Source organism: Plutella xylostella, chromosome 22 (genome assembly GCF_932276165.1).
Source record: "Plutella xylostella chromosome 22, ilPluXylo3.1, whole genome shotgun sequence".
Classification (NCBI taxonomy): Eukaryota; Metazoa; Arthropoda; class Insecta; order Lepidoptera; family Plutellidae; genus Plutella; species Plutella xylostella.
The window spans coordinates 3,293,560-3,317,885 of record NC_064002.1 but is presented as its reverse complement, the minus strand read 5'-3'; the positions used below and the strand labels follow the sequence as shown (position 1 = coordinate 3,317,885).

Here is a 24,326-nt window from a genome sequence, read left to right as displayed (position 1 = left end):
AACGAAGGCCAACGAAATCCGTTCGTTGGCCTTCGTTGGCCCGGTGTGTACGCAGCTTTAGAGAGTGAAAACCCCTGAACCATACATCATACTACTCTGTATCATACATAAATACTATGTGTAATAAATTGGAGGGTTGTGAAAAATAAAGTCCAGGTAGGTTTGTCCAATACTAAACGAGTAATTTGTTGCAGAATATAACGACAATATGCCGCCATCAAACCAGAGAAGCCCATATCCACCGCGACGGAGTAAGTGATCCTCTTAATATTATTTAGTCTTAGTTTTAAGACTATTAGGTATCTCTGTAACATCAGTTCTCTTGTAACTGGAAACATAATTTAGAATTTATCATCATCATAACCGCTAAATGCTGGACGCAATATAGACATCTCCGAATTTCTACGATCCAGCCATGTGCCTATTTCATATTGAAAGAACTCGTCTACCCCAGTGGTTATAACTTATAAGTTATAAGTTCTTCGGTACATGTACCCACTTAACTGGCATTGTAGCTTGCAGGTTTTACATTTACAAGCTGTAATTAACTAATATGGGATGCACGAAAATAGTTTACGTAGCTACGTACATCCAGCGCACTCTGGGCAGTCAGCGACCGCGGTGACCAACATTAGCTCTAGCGTTTCTCATTGCCACGCTAAGCAGAAGGAGGCTAACTAGCTCGTTTCCTCCAGGACCAGCCTCCCAGTGCTCCGGCGGCGGAGGCAGCCGCTCCTCCACGTTGCCGCTGCCTCACAGGCTCGGCGTGGAGCGGCAACACAGCGCGCGCTCCGACCGCGACGGGTACTACAGGTATGTTGTTAATGTTGGCCTTTGATTAAAAATATACGGACAAGATGGAGTGTCAGTGCAGAAGAAGCGTCTCGACAGTTATCTGTCCCCACTTCTACCACTACAAGCTCTTATTTTGAATTAGTTCGGTTAGAAGATTTGTGACTTCATTGGTTGAATTTAAAACGGTTTTTCAGAAAACAACATCTTGTTCGTATATTGTTAATCAAAGTTGTTGAATAGTTCAGTAAGAAAGCAAATTTTTATGGATGATCTTCATCATCAACATTATCATCCCTGCCTTCCACGTATATTCAATGTCTGAGACACTCCTTATTGTAAAGCTGCAAATTCTTGGACACGCACTGCAGGAGATATGGTGGAGCGCTGTCGGGCTGGTGGTAATCCGGTTTATTATCTTATAGTGTCCTCAGCCAACTCTTAATCTTGGAAAGCAGAGTGAAATGCCACTCTCCTTCTTGTGCCAGCTAAATTTTTTTACATTTCAGTACTCCTGAAAGAATACAAAATGTATACGATTAAACTACCCAGTCTCTTAATACTCGTTGTTTGGTAAAAGTATAAAGAATTCTAAAATAATCACAGAATAATAATTTATTGTGGTTCACCGGAAAACCGCCACAAACTGATTTGTGGTCTGTCTGGTGATGCGGATACAAAGAATGGATGAGTAATTCGGGTGTATAAATTACTATACGCTTTATTGTTCTTTCTAAAAATATTAAATGTATTTGTCAAATAACGCAGTTTTTATCTGAATACTTAAACATTGACGATGTAAAATATGAAAGGTTACGTATACCAATCTACCTAATTTGATAAAGAGGAGGTATAAAATGCAAATTGTGATAAAGTAAAATTAATTCATAAAAATATGGGACTAAAGTACTGTGGAAATCTTCTTCATGTTGCCATTCATCTCCTTTTAACCTCCATTTATCTTATGAACAGACGAAAATAGTTTCCAAGTGGAAAACTTACTTTTCATTTTCACCTGAGATTAGTGAGCACGTCTTGCTCCGACATTTATATGAAAAGGCTTTCATTTCAAATTTCTTGACAGTGCTTTTACAAAATTAAGAAGCTAAGTAGGTACTTTACGTTGTCGTTCGTACTGGATACAAATAATGTTTGAACGACTTTCAAATAATTTTCGACGACTTTTATGTTACATTAAAATAACATTGTATATAATTCACTTCAGATAGCATTATATTATGACGCATTATACTATAGGTATTCATTTACAATGCTAAAAACACCTACATAATATAAAAAATATGCATATCAAGGAGCTTCTCCGAGTGACGTATCAACTGTACCTATTTTATTTATCCCCGGCGCACCCTGATAAGTCAGTGACTTAGGCTATTGAGAAGGGCTAGTACGGGACACTATTCTGAATAGTTGATCCTTTTCCCACGGTGACAAACCCCAGCCCAGCTTTTTTTTGTCCCCGATACTTAAGAAGGAGCAGAAAGACGAGTCTATATGACAAAAGCGAAGATTAAACTTGCCGATTGCACGACAGCTCTTGTTCGATTCGTTTTTCGTCAGTATAGAGTAACCCTCCTGTATATTCGCATCTTATTGTATATTTCCCCGCAGTGATCGCAACGAGCTGATTCGTGAGCGGGAGCGGGAGCGCGAGCGCGGCTACCTGAGCGACCACAACACAAGGTTAGTACGTTATTGTAGTTATCAATGTCCACCAACCCGCACTAGGCCAGCGTGGTGGACTAGGCCTAAAAACCCTTCCTTCATTGGAAGGAGACCCGTGCCCCAGCAGTGGGGACGTGATGGGTTGTAATGATGTAGTTATCAATAATCACAGTGTATAACATTACAATATACTTTTTAGCCCCATAAACACAACACAAATCTTCGTTATACAGAATGCTCTCATTGGTCCACTTTTGTAAAAAAACGGAGTTTAATTTTCTTTTCACTAATCTCCAAAAGTCGTAGATCAATAATGAATCAGAATGTCAAGCTGACTTTGTATTACTGTACCGCTTTTGCAACATCCTGTATTTGTGTAGGTACCAAGTACCCATACTGAGTTTAAATAAGTGCCACACAAGGGTTTTTTACATTCTCCGTAAAGTAAATTGATCAATGATATCGATTCTGAAGGCGGAAATTCTAATTTTAATGCTGTCAAAATCTTAATTTTTTTGTTTATAATTCGACTCTATGACTGTTCCCTGAAATCTCATTTTATACTAGCATTTATTTTGTTTGACAGCGATAAAATTAGAATTTTTGCCTTCAGAATCGACATTAATATCTATACATTTGTGTCGAAATTGCCTTTATTTCGTTATTTCAAATGATTTTTCTTTACAGGGATAGGATCCGGGATAGAGATCAAGGCTACTTGAGTGACCACCAATCAAGGTAAGTTACAAAAAATATATTTTCGATAATTGCTATTTTTTTTCATATGGTACTCACAATATCCGTATATTAATTCACTCGCGAACAATGAATAAGATCTGATGCGCTGTTAAATTTACTTCAATATTGCCTAGCCTTTTCCGTTTAGGAGTAATTTGTTGCTACATCATTGCAACATTATCGTTGCTCGTGAGTGTATTCTAAAAGCTGTAAAAGCTGCGTCCCAAGGGATAGCGACCACGTAGCACAAACTTGTTTTCAGTTAGAAGTTCAATTTTGAATTCAGAACACCGGCACATCACTTTTTCACGGCTGCCAGTCTAAAACCATTTCGACGGGAGATTGTCGCGACAGGTGACCACTGGCTGGCAAAAATACGAAATTGAATTGCGGGAAAATGAAAAAATAAAACTAATAGGTATCGTAAGCCACATTCGGAAAACAACTATTTGTATCTAAGAATAGTGTGAGGCCGAATGATGTTTTTCTTTTTAGGAAAGTGAATATGTGATTGGAATAGTGATTTCAGGAGGAAACTCCACCTAATTTACACTATAGTTGAACTCAGCCATATAAAATTCTGTAGTTTTTATCTTATTATTATTATAACACTTTATTGTATACATAAATACAAAGGTACGGTAAAATCAACTCAAACCTGTATATCGTAATAAGGATTATCGAATTATTGACGGCAGTCACGCAAAGCGTTCGGACTCACTTCACTAATCCGGATAACCTAGATAGGTCACCGATGTAATACCTAATACTAATACCCAATCCAATCTGTCGTGTAGCCGCGAAACTGGGAGAGGGGGTATAGTGAAAATCGATTGCAATAATAAGAATTGAGTACATTAACTTATATAGCAATAAACAGAGTATAATGCACTCGTGTTGACTACTCAGAGATGGACTCTTCTTCTTCTTCATGTAAAAAATATAACTGACGTATTTATTACGAGTTGTTTAAATTTTTTAAGTAACCATTAAGCCTTATTAATGTCTCGGAGTACGGAAATTACTTTTTTCATTAACTGCATTGATTTGTACCAGATGATGATGAGCTGTACAGCCGTTTGGGAATAAGTCTAACGCACTAAGGATTTCGATATTCAGGTAGCCTCACAATTTTTAGGTGAACTTATAAAAAAAATTGTAATACTATAAGTCCATCACAGTAATTTTATTCACCAGGAAATTTCATAGAAAAAAAGAATCATTTTCAACCTAACGTCTTTTGAAACCATTTCTTTGTAATAAAATAGAATAAGGGCCAGCGCGCACAGCAATTTTTATAAGCGCGACAGTTTGTGATTCCGATACTATTTTAGGTCGCTCCATTCTTATTAAATAGGAGTACTTACACCGCGTTTTTTTTATCACAGTACATCAGCCTACCTATAAACTCAAAATATGTAGGTAATATTTTTTGCGCACCAACCTATACACTCATTTATTTGTTTCTTTTACACCATAAAATCGTGCTACAAAAAAATCGCAGTGCGCTCACAGCCTAAAGACGACCCTTACGGAATGCCTCTATAACTAATTTCAGTCACGTCGTTTCTGAGACAAATAGCGCGGAAATAGACCCGTCAAATTGACCCTCGGCCTATCTCCAATCTTCAGCTCTTCTTTGGGTTTCATCGCCCGGAATTAATGTACAAATTTAAATACTTATTGCTAGATATCGGGTTTTTTAGTAACGATACTTACGTAAGGTTTTACGAATTATATTCCTGATTATTATTCAAAGCTTCGTAATGATTTTTGTAAAGTGTTGATCATTTATTCTTCACTATTTTCTTATTGATACCATCTACATGTATTTTTTTTATTTTTAAAACGACACACAATTAAAAATAAAATGTACAGTTTCTTTCTTTTCAAACGACGTTTCTCGTATTACCAACTTGCAGTTTTTCCAATACCTGGAAGTTATCGGAAAGTTAGTTTTATTTCGATTTAACAGAGTACAGATGAGCGAGTATTTCTCAGTACAGGGATTCTGAGAAATACGATGATAATATTTTCATAATGGATGAGTCGGTGACGCAAGAGGAGGAAGCCAGGAAATTATCCATAAAATGCCTGCTAGGAGCAGTTTATTATCGCTCTGCCGACTTCCTGTAGGGACGCGTATATTATGAAGATACTGTCTCGTAAAAATAATCCTTGAATATTGGCTGTTCCTTCCTGAAGACCACAGCCTGTATTTGTTTAACATGCACGCGTACCATGCACAATTTTTATGGCATTGGCATTGGTGACACAATCATTACAATTATCATTTAATTGTATCATTTTGTATATTGTTAGGCTTCCAGAAGACACGATAAATTACATGAAATGAATGCGTCATACATTATCTTCGTTAGCATATCCGCAGTCGTCACAAGTGACTGTGACTTCGTTAATTAATAAAAGCTCCACATTTGTCTGGCCGTACCTGGGCGCTTGCCAAAATCGATGATAAATGTTACTGATGATATGCGACTATCGACATTTTCACTGAAATGGACTTGAATAATGACATTTAGTGCGGTGTTTATTCTCGAGGATATTATTTTCAGACAATTATGATTTTATATGTAATACTTATTTATGTCATTATCTGATAAAGCACGTCGGTAGTCTTCAGTGCTTGTCGTTTTCCTTTAGAAGTTAGGTTCATTATAAATGTAGACTAGGCACTATATCATCTTATAGATATCAGGTGTTTGTACCTACTTACTACACTTATATATTTTACATAAATTACGTCAGACTATGCCACTCAGAATATGGTTTAATGTTGTTTATTTTATTTAATACCTTATTTTGTACATTTAGGTTTTTGCACATTATATACATATTATGTCGAGCCGCAACGCGCCTGGCCGCAGCGCTCATATTTTGTACATAATAAATATTGTACTATACTAGCCGCGGACTAGTGTACAATAGTTCATATAAAATACAATGCAGTCACTTTTCGCCGCCCGGCCCAGCCGGCTGCGCGCCGACATAATGTAGCGACTTACTCCTTTATATTTACATACACTTACAATATAATAAATAAAATAAAAATAATTCACAGACCAATTCAATTAAAACAAACGAAAAACCTAGACGCAATTTTATTTAAGCTACAACTTCCCGTAAAAACGTCAGAAGACTCGAAGTCAGACATTTTAATCAACATATTCATGTATTTTACTGTTTCGTATAAAAAGAACACACGTATCATTACACTTTTAGGGGCATATTTGTTTTTGCACTTTTGCATGACTGGGGGAGGTGGGCAATAAATCAGGAATATGACTCTGAATATATATTCAGAGTCATATGTATCTATATAACAGTCATGTTATATACGATATATTCCGTATATAACAGCTATATAGCTGTTATATACGTAATATATCGTATACTTATATGAACGCATATAATAATATATTTAGGTATAATCGTATAATCTACATAAATAATTAGGTTTGTCGTCAAAACTAGCGGATTTCACCTGTCAGTATTACCTATGTGTTATTCAAGACAAAAGGTATATATATTATAAGCTTTCAGCTTTAGCATAAAAAATCTTGCAACAAAAATATTTTTTTCAGTAATACTGTGAATTCAGATGATATACAACCACCGGGCGTAAAGCTCGATCAAAATTATGAAAGTCCCCTTCAGTTATTTTAACTTATTCGAAAACTTGCTCACTGCAAAAATTGCAACCTGAATTCAAAGTAAAAAAACATAAAAAAAAACTCTCCCAATTACCCGTCTATTAATTCCGTATCCGGCGGGCGACGCGGTTTGTCATTCGTCGGTGCAGTCGATAGATTAGATTAGAGTGACTTTGTTGGACGCTCCTCTATGCTTTGAATCAATTGTACTGTGAGTGGGACACGAGCTTTGTGCGGAGCGGCCGGTCGGTGGACGCGGCGGCGCGCTGTCTAATGTCTGGTCGCGTTCAATGAGTTTAGCCAGGGATTTATATAGGGTGTTACCATAGTAAGGCGGATTATTATAAATGGTTTTTCTCCTTGATTTGAAATAAGGCAGATAGAAAGGCTATTGCCATACAAGTTGTTCACAGATAGTAAGCGAATTAAAATTATATTATATTTATCATGCTTAAATAGCAGAATCAAAGTGACCAACAAACATTGTATATGTAGAGATTTCCGATAATTATAGACTAAAACTATTTTCAGATTCGATACGTATCATTTTCTACTGTATATATTATAATATTAAGTAGGTATTTTTTCCATAAAATTTTCACTATAAATAACTAAAATACATAATCACCGTTTCTATAATCATACCCGAATCAAATACTACTTAACTAGGCACTAGGCGAAGAGCGATAATGGGGCAAAATCATTGAAATTTAAGCTCCCAGTTGTTAGGTTAATCGATCACTAATCCAGCTCTATTCAGTATAATTTTAGTTCAATTTTGTGCATGGCCGCTCTGCACCGCTTGTGTTCAAAGAGAACAACACATGCCACTCTTAAATAGGTTAAAAGCAGGCTTCTAATCCGACCGGGAAATGGCAAGCGCCCGGGGACTACTCGCATATGGACAATCGGTATTGCTAGATATATTCGATTAGGTATTTCTAAATATTCGTATGGCCAGAGATTTGTTATATTTTTAAAGCCTATTAAGTGTATTTTCTGGAGAGGAAGGTAGAAGTTACTACTGACACTTTTTTCGTGTGTATAGTGCGACAAACTTATCTGTTCCGGTGAGAGCGAACTAAATTGATCCATATCTCATTACTTACTAATGAATTGTATATTGTTAAAGATTAGATGGGTTTATTAACACCGCAAGAGCGAATTAATAATACGAGCAAACTTAAAATGTTATAGAATTAACAAATATTAGATATTTATGTGACCTGTCACCGGAACAGATAAGTTTGTGGCACTGTAGCAATTATTGTGACACATATTGCGTCACTTTTGACACTGTTTCTTTCATAAAACTCTGGAAAGCTCACAATAAAAAGAAAGTATGATTGTATGATTCTGTATTACCACGTTTTTGTGGTAATGCCTAATGAAAGGTTTACATAAGCACTCAGGAGTGTACCCTCTTAAGAGCATTGTATATACTCGTTAGTAAATACGCTACTTGCTAAAAGTAGATCTGACTACCCTTTGAGGAATTACAGGCGAAACAGGGAGAATATGCTTACATAACTCAACTCAGCATAGGTTTATAGTTATTTAATCATGAATTTTCAAAAGATGTAGACCAATAAAAAAATAACTATACCTCTTTTATAACACCTAGTGTAAGAGCCAGTGTAACTTGTCTAATGTAGAGAAATATAATTTAATTTCTGTGCTTCCATTTTGGATGATAGCATAATGATTTGTTTTATGAAAACGGCGGCCTGTTAAGCTCGCTGTTGGAAATTAGGTCCCTGAAAGTTAAGTTTTTATCTTCCCTTCAGCCGAGAAAATTAGGCAAGGGCCCTTGTTAATTTAGACAATATCTTAAAACTTTTATACAAAAGATGAGTTAATCCATTCTCATATAAAATATTTTCAATTTAAATTGTAAGCCATCCACTATCCATTATTTTATTATAAAACATATATTTTATTTAGTACATAAAAATGCCATGCATTAAATAAGTAAATAGACGGTAGGTACTTATACATATCTAGATCTAGAATATTTTATACGAATGTCTGAAACGTTTATATTCTTAGTCCGCAATTCACCAACAGATTATGAAATTCAGTAAACTTTCGTGAGCAGAATTTATGGAAAGAGTTTCTGCAAATAATTTTATATAAGTATTTTCCGTTCGTCTTGGAATTCAAGATGATCTAAAATGGCATCCACTATTCCACACACATATTTTCTGTAACACGCAAAAACATACATAATGAACCTAGTTGAAACGACTAGACGACTATTTATTTTTATTAGCTTGTTGTATTATGATTATGATGATTTTTTTAACATTATCTTTCTAAGTATATCTATATATAAAATTCAACACTTATTCACTAGCTCTTTACTAGATCCAGAATAAGGACTAGGTATTCCTTATTTGTAAAAACAATATATTAAGGGATTAAGGTTAAAATACTGTTACGTAGGCAACAGTCAAAAGCTGTAAAAACCCTCATTTATAGAGTCCTCATTCACCCGTCACATACCGTGTTTATCACCCGTTCTAACAACCTTAATTCTTAAACTTTATAGTTTTTAATTGGTAATACACGCTACATTCGGCATTGTCCCACCAGCTTTGTGAGTGCAAACCGCTGTGCTTCGTGCATCGGCGAGACGGCGCGGCAGGCGTGGTACCGGCACTCGGACGGGTGGCGCGGCGGCCCGCCCCCCACCGCCCCGCGCCGCTCCCCCTGGGACTCCCTGCCTAGCCTGCGCCACGAGGGCAGCCTCAATGACTCGGGGTATAGAAGCAATCGGGCTGACAGCTTCGAGCAGCGGTAAGTGATCATGTTTTTTCAGTTTGCGGTTTCGGCAGCCGCCGAAGGCTCAAGGGACCTACATTATGTATCGGTTTGTCTTATTTTTAGGTAGCGACGAATTTTATTACTCTAGGGGGCAAGGGGGTTCACAGAGAAGTAGTATTTTATATGTATGACGGAAATTTATGCATGAGTACATACATGGCTGTTCTAAAACCTTATAATTATGTATAAACAAACAAAAACATCAAGTAAAAGGCAAACATAAGATATGTATTTTCCACTATTTACTCATCGGCAATCAAGACTATCACTGATAACATTTCACTCTATTTGTATTTGTTTACGAAGACTCGGTTCTGCTCGATGGCGCATGTTCGAGCGACGGGCGTGTGAACATGTGTGTTATATTTACATTTCTGAATCTCAGATTTCCAATTAAATTGAACCATTGAGCTGTAACGTAACTATTTTAACATTGTCAGTTCTGCTCATATTTTATCGCGAGTTGTGTAATAAGGGTACACAAACGAACAATAAACGTATATTAAGGATGTTCAGTAATGTGTAATTTATTTCTACTTTGAAACCCACAAGGTTTGATAGAATATTCGGTATTAGGTAGATAGAATATTCTTTATTTGTACACAGTTACACATATAAAATATACTTAAATATTAACACATATGCACAAAAATGGCGGTCTTATCGCCTAAAGCGATTTTTCAAGACAACCTTAGGATGGAAGGATATTTAGGATCAAAGAGGGGTCAAGTTTACTAAAGAATTCATAAGGAATAATTAAAGTAATGATTTTGTTATTTTATAGGTACGTATAGGAAAGTTGTTTAATAATAAAAGGAGAAGAAAAATAAGCATTTACTGAAGCCAATGAGCAAACACAGCGGAACAGATCCATTATTTTTGACACAATTGTAGGTATATCGTGTGATGGATAACCCCCGCGTCAGATTTATAGCCAAGTTATGGCACAACGGTGACTGTACCGAAGCGCTTGGCATTCTGATAAATATTTTCAAATGTACTACAAATTATTTGGAAAATTTAGAATAATAAGTTTCTTCCAGTAAATCTTAATTAGAATAAATACAATACGAGAAAAGGGACGATTTAGCCCGTTTATGCAATGTTAGGTATTGATTTTCATAAAAATAACAACCAGAAAAATACAAAATATAACAACAAAAATATTCATAACTCAAAAGTACAAAAAACACCAGTTGTTTTTATTGGTCAGAATCCCAACGCAAAAAAAAACAATTTTGTAGGTGTTTTTCTGTAAGCTATTGTAACGTGTGTGTTACATGCCTAGGTGGGTAGTGCCTAGAGCCGAGATCAAATATGAAATTGCATTAGCATGGAGAGGAGTTTCTGACCGAAATAACAATGTAACCACGTCTGCTGCAGATATCACACAATTTACAAGAAGGGTTGAAACTATACGTTGGTACTAATTTTTGGCTGCGTAAATGTAATTTCTATTAACGTAAATTCTGACAACGTCAAAAATTAATTCATTTATTTACTTCTAAGATAAATTGTTAAAGTTTTCAAATACAATTACTTAAATTGTGATTCATTTTGTTACTATTATCAATACGTAATAATCACAACCCTATATCCAGCAGTGAATGATTATTGATTGATCAGAAGAGCTAGCACGGGGCGCATTTAAGTCGTCACAAAATTGTCGCGCACGCTCTTGAGGCTGCGCGATGTGAGTGATCGTGATGCAAAACTTTTGTCGCACCCCGTGCTAGCCCTAAATTCAAGCAACCCATATTCTAACCCACACGTGACATAACCTATCGCTACATGGCTCCCTCCTGTTCCAGAGCCACGTTCGATCGTCAAGACAGCGTGCGCTCAGAATACGCGAGCGACCGCGAGTCCTCCCGCTACGGCATCGTGCAGCAGGCCTCGCTCGACAGCACGGACTCCAGGATATGCTATCTCACTTCTAGCGAGGTAAGAGCCATTTTTCAATGACAATGTTGTAGTATTTTTTTTTAACAGACGAGTACCAAAACTTTTTTAATGCGTTGCTTATATTAGACAACCTCATTTATTACAGCGTTTTTAATGATCCTAACAATGACCCATCTTACTCTGTCAATATCGGAAATGTGCAAAAGACTTTACTCAGTACTCGTCTGTTACAAAAATTTAGTCCACAGCAAGCATAGCCTCGAATTCACAGAACAGAGCGTGACGTCGCCGCGACACGTAGACGACATGTGCCTAGACAGGTTCTGCGACGATTTGTCGCCAAGTGAATACGAGGCTTTATGCCCTCAATGTTGGGGTGGGTTCGAGAACTTTGCTTATAAAATGAAAAGTAATAACAGACGCTCTCCTCAAAGTCAACACAAGTCAATGAACCGCTCGGGGTCAAGTCCCCATTATGTAAGATTATTTATAATTAAAAAGTCTCGTTGTACATATAATATTATTGTTTAAATATATTAACTAATAACTAATAACATGGGTGCTATTTTCAATAGTATCATCTAAATTTAGCAGATATGATGTTATGAGACTAATCCTACCGTTAATTAAATTAACATAATTTTAGTCATGGATAGTTCTGAGTCTGCCGTTGCGCAGCAAACTTTAAAAAATGTTGCTATCATATTATACTATATATTTTTTAAAACTAATTTATTTATACACTTTATTGTATACAGATAAACAGTATTTTACAAAATTAGTACAGATAAAAGAGTTAAAAATTTATGTACACAGTCAACCTTTATGGTGAGGAAATACAAATAAATAACTCTTGAACAGAAATGATGGAAAAAAAACATAAAATATGCAATTTTAATTATTTAAAATCTTAACCTATATATTAATTTATTTTATTGACCTAATCACTGCGCCAAACCTTATTTTGAACCAAATACAAGTAGGAACCAGGTTCATAGTGCTCAAAATAAATCGTACCTCATAATATTTCCCAGGTAACTTTACCATGTAAACCAGAAACTTGGAGATACAGTTAAACAATTTACCGATGCGAAGTTGTAATTACAACAGGTAGGTATAACGGTAGAATATTAGCTCGCTGAAACGTTCGAACGTGTTCAATAGTTACAAGTTATGTAAGTGATAATGTAGTTGGAGAATTTGTGCTTTAACTTTATTAGTAACTTATGCAAACGTGGAGTTTAGTACGGAACGCTCAGCGGAGTGCAAATAGAAAGATGATATTACTATTTTGAATCAAATAGTCTTTAGCTTTTTGATATTACTGCTATAAGTATTTATCCAGTAAATACCTAAGGTACAGATTAGTAACCCGGCAGTCAACTAGTTATATAATTTTTTTTAAATTTATACACTCGCGAGCAACCAAATCGACTCAAGCCTTGACGGCGCAAACATACATTAATACAAGTAAAATTATGAATAGAAATAATAAAAATGATATGTCATTTAAAAGCTTAAGATGTCAGCTTTAATTTGATATCATTATTATTGAAATCCATTCATCATTTTTGAAATAAATGATGTCTGAACGCAATTGTAGGAAAAACGGGAATTTAGGAAAAAAGGGTATGGGTATCGTATTATACAAATTAAACAAAAAATGTTAAGATAAAAATTTATTTATTTAAATCAATACTTTGTATTGCCCCCTCTTGCCCTAATTACAGCCTGCAGCCTGTTTCTCATAGACCTTATCAACTTTTTGACAGTTTCCTGAGGAATGCCGTCCCACTCCTCTAATAAAGCTGTCTTCAGCTCGTCCACGCTTGCAGGGACTGGATTCCTGGCCCGAACTCTTCTTTTGAGCTCGTCCCATAAGTGTTCGATGGGATTCAGGTCAGGACTGAGCGCAGGCCAGTCCATCGTGCGCAATTCCTTCTCTCTCAGAAACTGCCGACTGACTCGTGCCGTGTGGCAGCGGGCATTGTCGTGCATTAGCACGAAGTCTTCACCGACAAATTCTGCATAGGGCACAACATGACCGAGTAGAATGTCGGTGATGTACCGATCAGCTGTTAACCCGCCTCCTCGGCCGCCTCCAGGCACGAAAACAAGTGCGGTTTTTCCCTCTAGAGAAATACCAGCCCACATCATGCAGGAACCGCCGCCATATGCTACTGTTTCAGCGAAACAACATTGGGCAAATCGTTCCCCCGGACGCCGGTAGACCCGGCCTCTCCTGTCACTGCCATGCAGACACACTCTGCACTCATCAGTAAACAGGACCGACCGCCATTGCGCAATGCTCCAATCGAGATGCTCTCGAGCAAACTGAAGACGCGCTTGTCGGTGGCCTGCAGTCAATTTGGGGCCTGATGCAGGTCTTTTTGGTGTCAAGTTGGCTTCCTTCAAGCGTCTTCTCACTGTCCACTCGCTGACAGCCACTTGTCGTACACGTCTCAGTTCTTGCTGCACATCAACGCCCGTAAGGTGTCGATTGCGCAGCGAGGTTGAGACAATGAAGCGGTCGTCTCTCTCTGAAGTGCAGCGGTGGCGGCCCGTTCTTGGTCTTCGATTGAAGGCACCAGTCTCTTGGAACCGTCTGTATACTCGGGATACAGCAGACTGGCTCAAGTGGAGCTGGGCAGCGACTGCTCGCTGACTTAACCCTTGTTGCAGCAAGGCAACAACTTGAGCAGCTTCTTCTGGTGTGGTATCCATGGGTTTGCGAAAACAAGGAATACAATGCAACGAGATGTGTACCGGTCAACTTGCAACAAGCGACTGATAAGGTACACCGGATGTGGAAAGGTTTTATAGCGGGATCAGGTAGCGCAAGGCGTGGATTCCTAATGAGGTAATTAACACTGACGGGCAATTAAAATGCGTCATTAAATCTGCGCTTAGTTTTTTTTTATGGTATTGATCTTAATTGAAAGCCTAATTCTTCAGCTTTCGAATGACATATCACTTTTATATTTACCATTTATCGTTTTAGGAAAATCAATGTATATGTGCGCCGTGAAGGCTTGAGTCGATTTGGTTGCTCGCGAGTGTACATAAATTTATTAAAAATTGCATCTCAACATAAACAATTTTAGAAAACTGTGGAAAAATGAAAATTTAGAATACCATTTTTTATCCTACAACGGCAGACGGCAGAGGGTACAAAGCCCCACCAAGTCACATTCATGTGTATAAATAAAATACAATTATCCAATCTTTTTCTGTTTATAGTCCCAATTGGGAAATCCCTTTAAATTAAGGCTCAGGAAATAATGGTTTAAAATTCTCACCAATACCTTTAATTTCTCCATTTGAGTAGCTCGTAAAGAGCCTTCAAGCATTTTAATTACAAATTTCTCAAGCAATACCACTTAAAACCCTACACTGCTTATAAGAAGAGTTTTGAAAGTATTTTGTTATTTAATTACAATACTTAGGGCCTGTTTCACAATGTCTGATTAGTTGCTACCTGTTAGATAAAATATATGCTGTCACTGTCAAAAAATAGTAACAGAGAGTAACAGCATGTCTTTTATCTCACAGGTAGCCACTAACCAGACACTGTGAAACAGGGCCTTAACTTAAAGTCCACATTTACGTTGTAATGCTTTCTATGTTAATCATAGTAATATATTACTATGAAAATAACGAAGCTATCGGAGCCAGGTCTTCAATGTCAACTTGAGCCCAAGATATTGAAAAGTTATCTCCAATACCTATAATCCTACATATTCCTCTCATTTCAAGTTAGAATAATGTGTGAGGTTGTCAGAAATCAATCATAAATATATTTTTAGCTCGTCAATAACCTCAGTGAACCGTAAGAAGTCATACACAAAACCCAGCCAGGGGCACACAAGCGAAAGATATTACATATTTCGCCAGATATACGAAACTGAAGATCGTAGGATCAGGGATTTCGGCGAATTGTTACATACTGTGAATGTCTATAAAACCCTCTCAAAGCATCTTTTCAACATGACAATATTTTTTTAATGTCATTGTGTAACTTTCCTAACGCAAATGACAGTTTACAAAAATAAAAATCTATGGCTACGAGGCTACGCCGTAGCTACCTCGTAGCAAGTTCGTAGCACGTAGTAATTTCGTAGCTCGTAGCGCGTACTAACAGCTATTTTGGATAATAAAAAGGAACGGATCTACGTTTATATTTAGTTGCCGGATTTATCTTTTTCATATACATTTGATCCTCAATAGCTATTGTTAAAAGGTTCGCTTAATGGACGAACAAATCTAAAAGCTTTCCACCTATCTGAGGTCAGCGGGAAGACCTTCGATACTTTAGCATTGAGGCTTAACACGATAGTATTGAGCATTAAGCAGAGACCCGTAAAAGGGCGCAAATATAGCGTAGGTGTTGATTCTGGGTCCGGCCGAGGTCGGGCGGGCTCGGCGCCGCTCGGCCGGGCTCGGGCCGCTCGCCGCGCATGCGCCGCGCCGCCGCCGCCGCCGCCGCCGCGCGCACTCCAATCGCGCTTCGAACGCACAATCACTAGAAACAATATTTTGAGGTTATCTTTTTCACTTGCCAATTAACAACACAATGTTTCAAGCTTAGCACATTCCTTGACGCAGTTATAATACGAAATACCTCGAAGTGTCGAATGTCGCGCCGGGCCACTCTCAACCGGAAATTGAGACGTTTTGTTTGTGTCAATACGAAACTGTTACTGTCAAGTGCACGGACAAAGAACATTCACCGTGAAACGTAATTTAAAATGAACTGAATACCCGTGGACCTTTTAATCAAATGTTGTGAAGTTTGTAGTTTAACCAGTGAGTTCAAAAAAGTCAATTGTACGGCCTACTAACGTGTAAATGTTGACATTGTATAGTTATTACCGAAATTCAAAATATTATATTTACTGAAAACATTTAAGCTAGTGCTAGAAATATTCAGTCTAGATATATATGGTAGAGTTCCTGCTTGTGTGTCGCTTGCTCCACCTGTGATAATTCGCCCTTGTTAAATAAATGTTGAACCTTTGTGCTCTCGTCTCACGCTGCCATTGTTTATAAATAGCTAGTTCATACGGGTTGCTCTTAGAGCCATTGTTAAATCTCTTAAGGTTCTATTTTGTAAAACGAGTTATAAGATAACTTTAAATTAAACATATTCATTATAAATAAAACGTAGGACTCAAATCGAAAGCTTTAAAATTAACTCATAATCTAGTATAAGAGATACGATGTTTTGATTGCCGCATGGGGGGCATCAAGTCAAAGCATGCTGCTTCGTTTCTAAAGGTACCTATCATACTCTTTTACACTGTCCTACTTAACAACGATCTATTTTTATCCAGCGCTCCCTGGCCACGGCTTGTTTGTACAAGACCTGTTTGATCCTGTGTCAATAATTGTGTAAAGTTTACCCTTGTCCCTGCAAATACGTTTGTTCCATCACCTGTACGAGATTACTGTGAGAATGTGTGACCGCAATGTCTACAAGACCCTTAAATAATTGAAGATTTTTTTCTACTATAATAATACAGTTAAAACTTGCATATATGCTGTTAAAATATAATATTTAATCACCGAAACAGAAGTTTGCTCATACATTAATTTTAAGTAAGCTTGTCGTGTCTTTAAGTACAGTAGAAATTATTATATGTCGATAATCTGGTCTCGTTAACCTTGACCCAATTTCACTGCATTGAATTAACAACAGCCGTTTAATACAAATAAATGTTTCATTAAGAAAACTCTATCCAATTAATCCAAAATACACAAATTATATGAATGAAATAAATGTAAGTAAGTATAGTGCATACTTACCTCGTTTATGGCAAACGCATTTAACTTGCAAAACAAAAAAAAACACGTTATCCTTGTGCAAGCGAGCAGATATCCTTGAGCGCTAAATATAACTCATGCCCCAGCCTATTTCAGCGCGCCAATATCGAGAGAAAATGCGACCGTGGAATAGGTACTCTGTAATTCATGAGCTTGAATAAATGTTACATAAGTACTTTAAAACATATCGTTCATATATATTTTATATAAGTCTGAGGCGAACATAACTTTTATTATTATCTCTTTAAAAAATTAAAAAATTCACGATTATACAAAAGCATCTTGTGGCCTACAAGTGTATAGGCGGGAGTTGCAGGCAAGAGGCTGTATAGCGCGACACATCGAGAGTAGAGCGAGCGCCAATGTTTTTCCCAGCGGTTACAGAGGAGGGGTCTCACCAACGCACGGTCCGATCCGTGTCAGGGTCGCTCGGATATCGACCAGCCCGGAGCGGACGGAAGCGCCGCTCTGCAAGCGAATTAGCCCCCTATTCACGACAGCGGATGAATGGGAATTGCTAATTTTGTGCGAGCCCTGATTTGCGGCTTTATTTTCGCAGAGGGTACTGTAAAAGTTAAATGATAAATTGTTACTATGGGCGATCGGCGTTGGAGGGTTTCAGTGGTGATTGATATTTTATGCATTCGTTAAATATGAAATGTAAATGAACCATTGTTTTTTGTTCTCTTTTTTATTTTGATTTCCCCGTTAAAAACTTGACTTCTATCATTGTAGGTAATTTGGAATAGGAATTGAGCTTTCCTACACATTTTTGAAGTGACAAATTATTTATACCCACGTATTCGAAAAAAAAACAGGCGAAAGTGTTCCTGAAAAAAATAATTGCGAAGCCTTTTAATATATTATGATAATTTTTCATTTGTAAAATAATATGTAGTCAATTTTACCAAAAAAATATCCACTTACGACTACCAAAATATCATGGGGGATCAATCACCTGTACATAGATTCGGCAGAAATATTTAGTCCATACCTAAATGTATTATTTTTTTTTGTCAAATCGTATGATTTTTTCTCATTTTGTTTTCTTTATGTATGGTGGCCTGCGCCTAAAAGTATACAGGCGGAGTTTTTAAAATCGATCCCTGATGATGAAGGGACCAGCTACATCTGTTATAAATCTGGGGACGTGTTGTGTGTGATGTGTGTAGCAGTGGTGTTTATGTGGATGTGCTTGAGCAGCATGTGAGCTTGAGATCGCTATTTTAAAAACTCCGCCTGTATACTTTTAGGCGCAGGCCACCGTACGTGACTACAGTGAATCCTTAGCACTGTATTTTCACTAAATATACTTATGACAAATAAAAAAGTATCATAATTATTTGAAATGCATTTGTTAATATTTTATTTTATTAATTTTATTTTTATCTCCCAGGATCATGCTATGTATTTTTATAGAAAGACTCATTAATTATCCAATATGCAAATTACATTGGAGTTATCATTTTTGGATCATATCCAAATATAATGGATAAACTGAAAAAGCAAAAATGCTAAGAATTTCATAATATCGACCGGAAACTGTTTTCGCACAGGTTTATCTCTTGATACTATGAGTTAATTTAATAAAAAAATGCTTATTACGGATGAAATATATGTAAATAAAAAAAATTCCTTTCAAAGTATTTACTAAAATATACTTGATCGAGTGATTTCTTTGTTCATTAATCATCAATTCCAATTAATGCAATCATTCAATTCCTATTTTTTTTTAATCAAAAATTGTCCTGGCACTTGTTTAGTTTTACTTTCAGTCCAGTTTAGTCTCTATTTTTTGGGATATACTTACTAACAGACCCGACTCCAGTATTAATCATCATACTCAGAATCAATTGGTATTCTAATCAAGTGTATTTTAATTTTTAAATACATAAATGTAATTTTTAAATTCTTACTCAACCTAGCAAATATATTCATAATTTGTAGTTTTGGCTTTCTACATAATTATAATATGATTAATTTTCATGAATTTATAACTTATTTAAATAAAAAGTAGACACGATAGCTACCTAGCAAATATGTTATGTATAATCGCCTGCCAGGTATTTTATCTCTTGATTTTTACAATTACGTTATTTACGGTATCACCCACCTCAAGTCCACCAACCCGCACTAGGCCAGCGTGGTGGACTAGGCCTAAACCCTTCCTTCATTGGAAGGCGACCCGTGCCCCAGCAGTGGAGACGTGATGGATCGTGATGATGACCTCAAAGTACCTACAATAAATATTGAAAGTAGTAACTGAAATGTGATTGAAGACAATGTAAAGTTCGTTCGATCCGTACATCTCAGTTCTATCAAACTTATTCAATACGATTCATCTTCAGCGGTTTGTTTTTATGAGTTTACTTCTCCCAGCCGCCTTTTTCATATTCCTCATCTACAACTTGATTTATTTCTTTTATCATCTAAACAAAATATAAGGAATCCCGTAATGCAAAAACTTTTTTCAGATTACAAACGACTCCTTACGCTTTTTGATGAAAAGCAAAGCTTAACAAATTTATTTCATAAGTAAACATGAAAAGAGATTGGATATAAAGGATAAAATGGATTTAATAAACACGAAAAATTACATTAAAACTTTTGGAACCTTCGTTATTTTTAATTATAAAATACAGAGCGGAATTTAACCACTCTCCGTGCCGAATCTATTTATGGATACATTTTTATGTCAAAAATGATTTGGTTTCGATAAAAAAATACGTAGAAATGGAATACAATAGAATATAATACATTATGAACTGTATGATATGCTTGTAAAAAATAAGATACCTTTTCTATATTAGAATTATCTGTAGCTACACGCATAATTTTGATAACTAATTAGAAATAACCACTCTTGTTCGCAGGTAAGTTCCTTCGTTAGGCGAGCCCCGGCGTTGTTTGAGGGCAGGTAAGTACACATTACAGGGAACGGACCGGTCCCTTTTACAGGTAGGTACAAATAATTACTGAAACTAGAAGGTTTGGCAGTAAGATAAGGAGGTAAGTATATACTTTGTCCAAAGAAAGAAAAGGAAAGAAGAAAATCTAGAGAATTCTCCGAACTGCAATTGCCACAAAAAGCTGGTTAATGTACCGCATTATCACTCCATGTGTTGGTAAGTACCATACGTTCCACAGAGAGATTTTGGTTTTATTTTTATATTGTATGTGAAAAATATGCAATTGACCTGAGTACTAAATTACAACTGAACGAAACAGAGAGTACAGTGAATCATTAAATTTTTCATTAGGCCAATTTTACTATTGAATCAATACAATACCTGTAATAGCGGTGAGTTTGGTACACAAACCATTGAGACAGATTTATGAACCATGAATATGATTTATTACTTACAGCCCGTTTGATTTACCTATTTTTGAACCACAGTAGGCCCGGGGAAGGAGTGATAACATCTCCAGGAACATGCCATAAATCATAGTAGCTTGTGATGTTGTACAAGCCTAAGCTCAATATCTGTGCAGGGTAGATTTTCCACGGTGGATTTTATTCACCATGTAGATTAAATGTAGTATGTGTAGGTAGGTACTTGCATTAAATAATAGTAGGACCCGTTGTGTTCGTATAAAGAAAAATATGTCTCTGTGTCCATTTATATAATGACTAAATATTATAATTAATGTTATTTCCACTTTTGCAACCCTTGTTTTTGGATTAAATCGTCAAACCGGAAAACAGTCTTCGTACAAAATTTAATTTTGTTTCTTTGAAATCATTTTTAGGCGCAGCAAAGCTGGCGTTTAACAACTTATAAAATATCTTATTACTTAGGTAAGTACTTACTTCTACAAAAATTTTAAAGACCGTTGGTAACTTAACCATTTACGCCCCTACTTCTTTAAAACAAGACGCAGAGTCAAACCATAATTATAATGGCTGTTTTTTGATATTCGACAGATAGATAAATATTACTATCCAAGACCCGAGTACAAATATCTTTAAACAAGTAGGTATCTGCCCGGTCAGGAATCGAACCCAGGACCTTCGGCATAGCACTCAGGACACTAACCACTACAGCAATCGCTCGCCACTATGTAAGTACATAGTTCGCTCATCAATCACCTCCGACCATCTGACTACACTCTTACTTCAGTTTTGATTCTCAAAGCCTATTTCTTAGAAGAGTACATTATATAAAATCTAGTTTTATATACCTAGTTGTATATATGTATATCAAGCCCGTACATCTTGCGATCCATATAGCTTTATTACGGCTAAGTGGATCCTCAGGAGGGGAACGTTTAGTCTCATTTAAAGAGCTCTCTCTCATTTGTGCAAATACGGTCGAGTGGGAACCTTACAAATTCTGCATTGTGTACTTAGTTAGCCTCGTTATGTACATTAAGAGATTTCATTATGAAATTTACTCGTGTATAATAACTAGTAGGTATAAAAAAAACTCTTATGGGTGATTGGTTGACGTTGAAAGTTAAACCAGAAAAACAGGTTTCTCTACTTAGTACACTTTAACGATCGACCAAGGTCAGTGGAAAACCGTTCAGAAAAGGTATTTGTAACACCAGCCCTTGGTCTTTATATAGCAATAGAATAAGAAAGATTTATTACTAAAATATATGAAAACCATTAAAACACGTATTTTTTTAAAGGCTTTAATAAAAAGAACTGATTTATCATTAAATCGTATAACAATTTATTGTTAACATGTTAAGAACAAATCTTAGTCGCGTCTAGATATAAGTAGGTACCTAACTTTAGTTAATAAGTTAGAAATATCCGACTGTAGATATTGATTGGCTAATCAATTGGGTTGGTTTGCGTTATTATTAATACAAACACGATGTCAGAAGGAAAATTAGGAAAAATATATGGAATTGCAATAGCGATGAAGACACAACAATATAATAATTCAATATACCTGCCTACCCGCCGTCATATACACAGTGGTACACTTAATGGAGTTCAAACATAAATAAGGAAAAACGAACACAGCAGATTAATTTCCACATCCATCCATTAGGATTGATTTGATACACTTCACGTTCACTTTCTGTAGCATGAATAACTTTACTTGTCGATAAGTTATTCGTCATCAGGAATTTTATGCATTTTATTACCTACTTCCAAACGTTATCGCTTAATAAGATTTCTTACAAATTCTAGAGCGCCTCGTCTATTGAATAACCTATTGACCAGTTTTATAATTTACCGCCTCTGGTCGCTTGTTGAGAAAAAAAATATACTATTTAAATTTTCTCCTAATAGAATAAAGTTACAAGTCCTAAATAAGCCAGCAAAGCGTATCTTTGGTAAAAGTTTCAAGCAAGTTTGCTACCTTACAAATAATGTTAACTCCCCTCCAAATTCTATTTCCATTTTGTATCTTATTTATACTTACCGCGTAAGCGACGAAATAGGGACTACTTCAGAAATTATATCTTTTGTTATTTGAGATGTTGTTGTCATGGTAATAAATAATAATACTACTTACATAATATTAAAATTTGCTCTGCTCTTATCTCTATCGTCTCTCCATTTAAGTATACTTACATAAGATGTATGTAACTCGTAAACAATAATTATTTATAATGGCTATTGATTCTTAAGATATTTTTTTTTTAATAAAAATGCCAAACAAACTTGTCTCATTTTTGATCAAAAATGACAATAGATACCATGGGGTGTCAGAAAAACATAATCATGCTGAATATTGAATTAAAAAAAATGCAGTATGAAAGTGACGAAATCACTTGTGCTTTCAAAAGTACGCCTCCATTTCATTCGAATTCTCCGTCAGTAGTACAGTAATGTTTAACCTTTCTGTTGATTCCGCGTCGAATGAATGACGCACGAAATCAGACGCAATCTGTGTTTAACTCCCTCCAACTGTGCTCAGAATAAATCAACAAGTCTTTGCGTGTGTTTATGAAACACAACCTTTGCCGTTGTAGAACTTATCTAATGGCTAACTGTAAAGTTTAGTTTCTTATGATTTACATAGACCGTATTTGTTTAAACACAGATATTTGTTCTCGGGTCTTGGATGTGCCCGTAAAATGGCAATAGGCCCGCCCCCTATTACATTGGGACTAACATAACACTCTGGCGAAAAGTGGGTGCAGCAATGCACCTCTGCCTACCCCGCAAGGGAGTACATTAGTACAAGGCGTGAGTGCGTGTGTTATTTTTAGTACAGTGACGAAGAAGACAATCAATAGTCTCGTCATCACCGACCACTTGCATCAGGATACATTCTGCATAATTTTCTAGTAATGGTCTCGAGCAACCACTGCCTATAACAAGGACCTAGTTCATGCACGCGTTCACCGATACCCAACCATGTCTTGGAGTGATTCCGAGGCCAATCATCAGCATTGGCCTAACTTTAAACTGACCCCAAAGCCAAACTCCGAGAAGACCAAGATAACCCCTAACGTTTATAGCAACAACACGCGTTTCTCCCCCATAGCGACTGAATCATGTATAGCTATAGCGAGCAATGATATAATATAAACAAAAAAAAATTAAGAGACTTAAATCGTGATCGACTGCGGTTTTTAATGAATAAAACAAAAGAGACGTAACGTAGCAAAATGTTGGCTTGTTTTTAAACCGTAGTCACTCACCTGTTAACGTATGCAAAGAAGGATAATGTTGCTGGGGCTTTTCTATTTTGTTTACTTTATAAAGGAAACTCTTTATTGTTTATTTGCTTTTGTGTCTCTTTTCTTCGCATCTACAAATCATAAAATTTGTATTCATTTTGTCTTTTGAAATGATTCTACTTCAATATGTTTAAGCAAAATACGAAACAAAAAACTGACGGTAAATAAAGTCTTGTCTATAATTCAAAATTTTAACGCAAATTCCCAAGTGATTAAATGCATTATTAGATGGGA

General features: G+C 36.3%; 1 protein-coding gene across 2 annotated transcripts in view; it reads left to right on the top strand.

Annotated features, from left to right (window-relative positions):
- The window catches only part of LOC105384178, a 122,273-nt gene that overhangs the window by 30,121 nt on the left and 67,826 nt on the right, over positions 1–24,326 (top strand). For both annotated transcript variants that reach the window (XM_048629213.1, XM_048629212.1), the window contains 6 exons: positions 195–251; positions 696–813; positions 2,422–2,493; positions 3,163–3,213; positions 9,483–9,686; positions 11,525–11,657. In XM_048629213.1, coding sequence (XP_048485170.1) covers positions 195–251; positions 696–813; positions 2,422–2,493; positions 3,163–3,213; positions 9,483–9,686; positions 11,525–11,657 — 635 coding nt within the window. The remainder of the gene's footprint in view (positions 1–194; positions 252–695; positions 814–2,421; positions 2,494–3,162; positions 3,214–9,482; positions 9,687–11,524; positions 11,658–24,326) is intronic.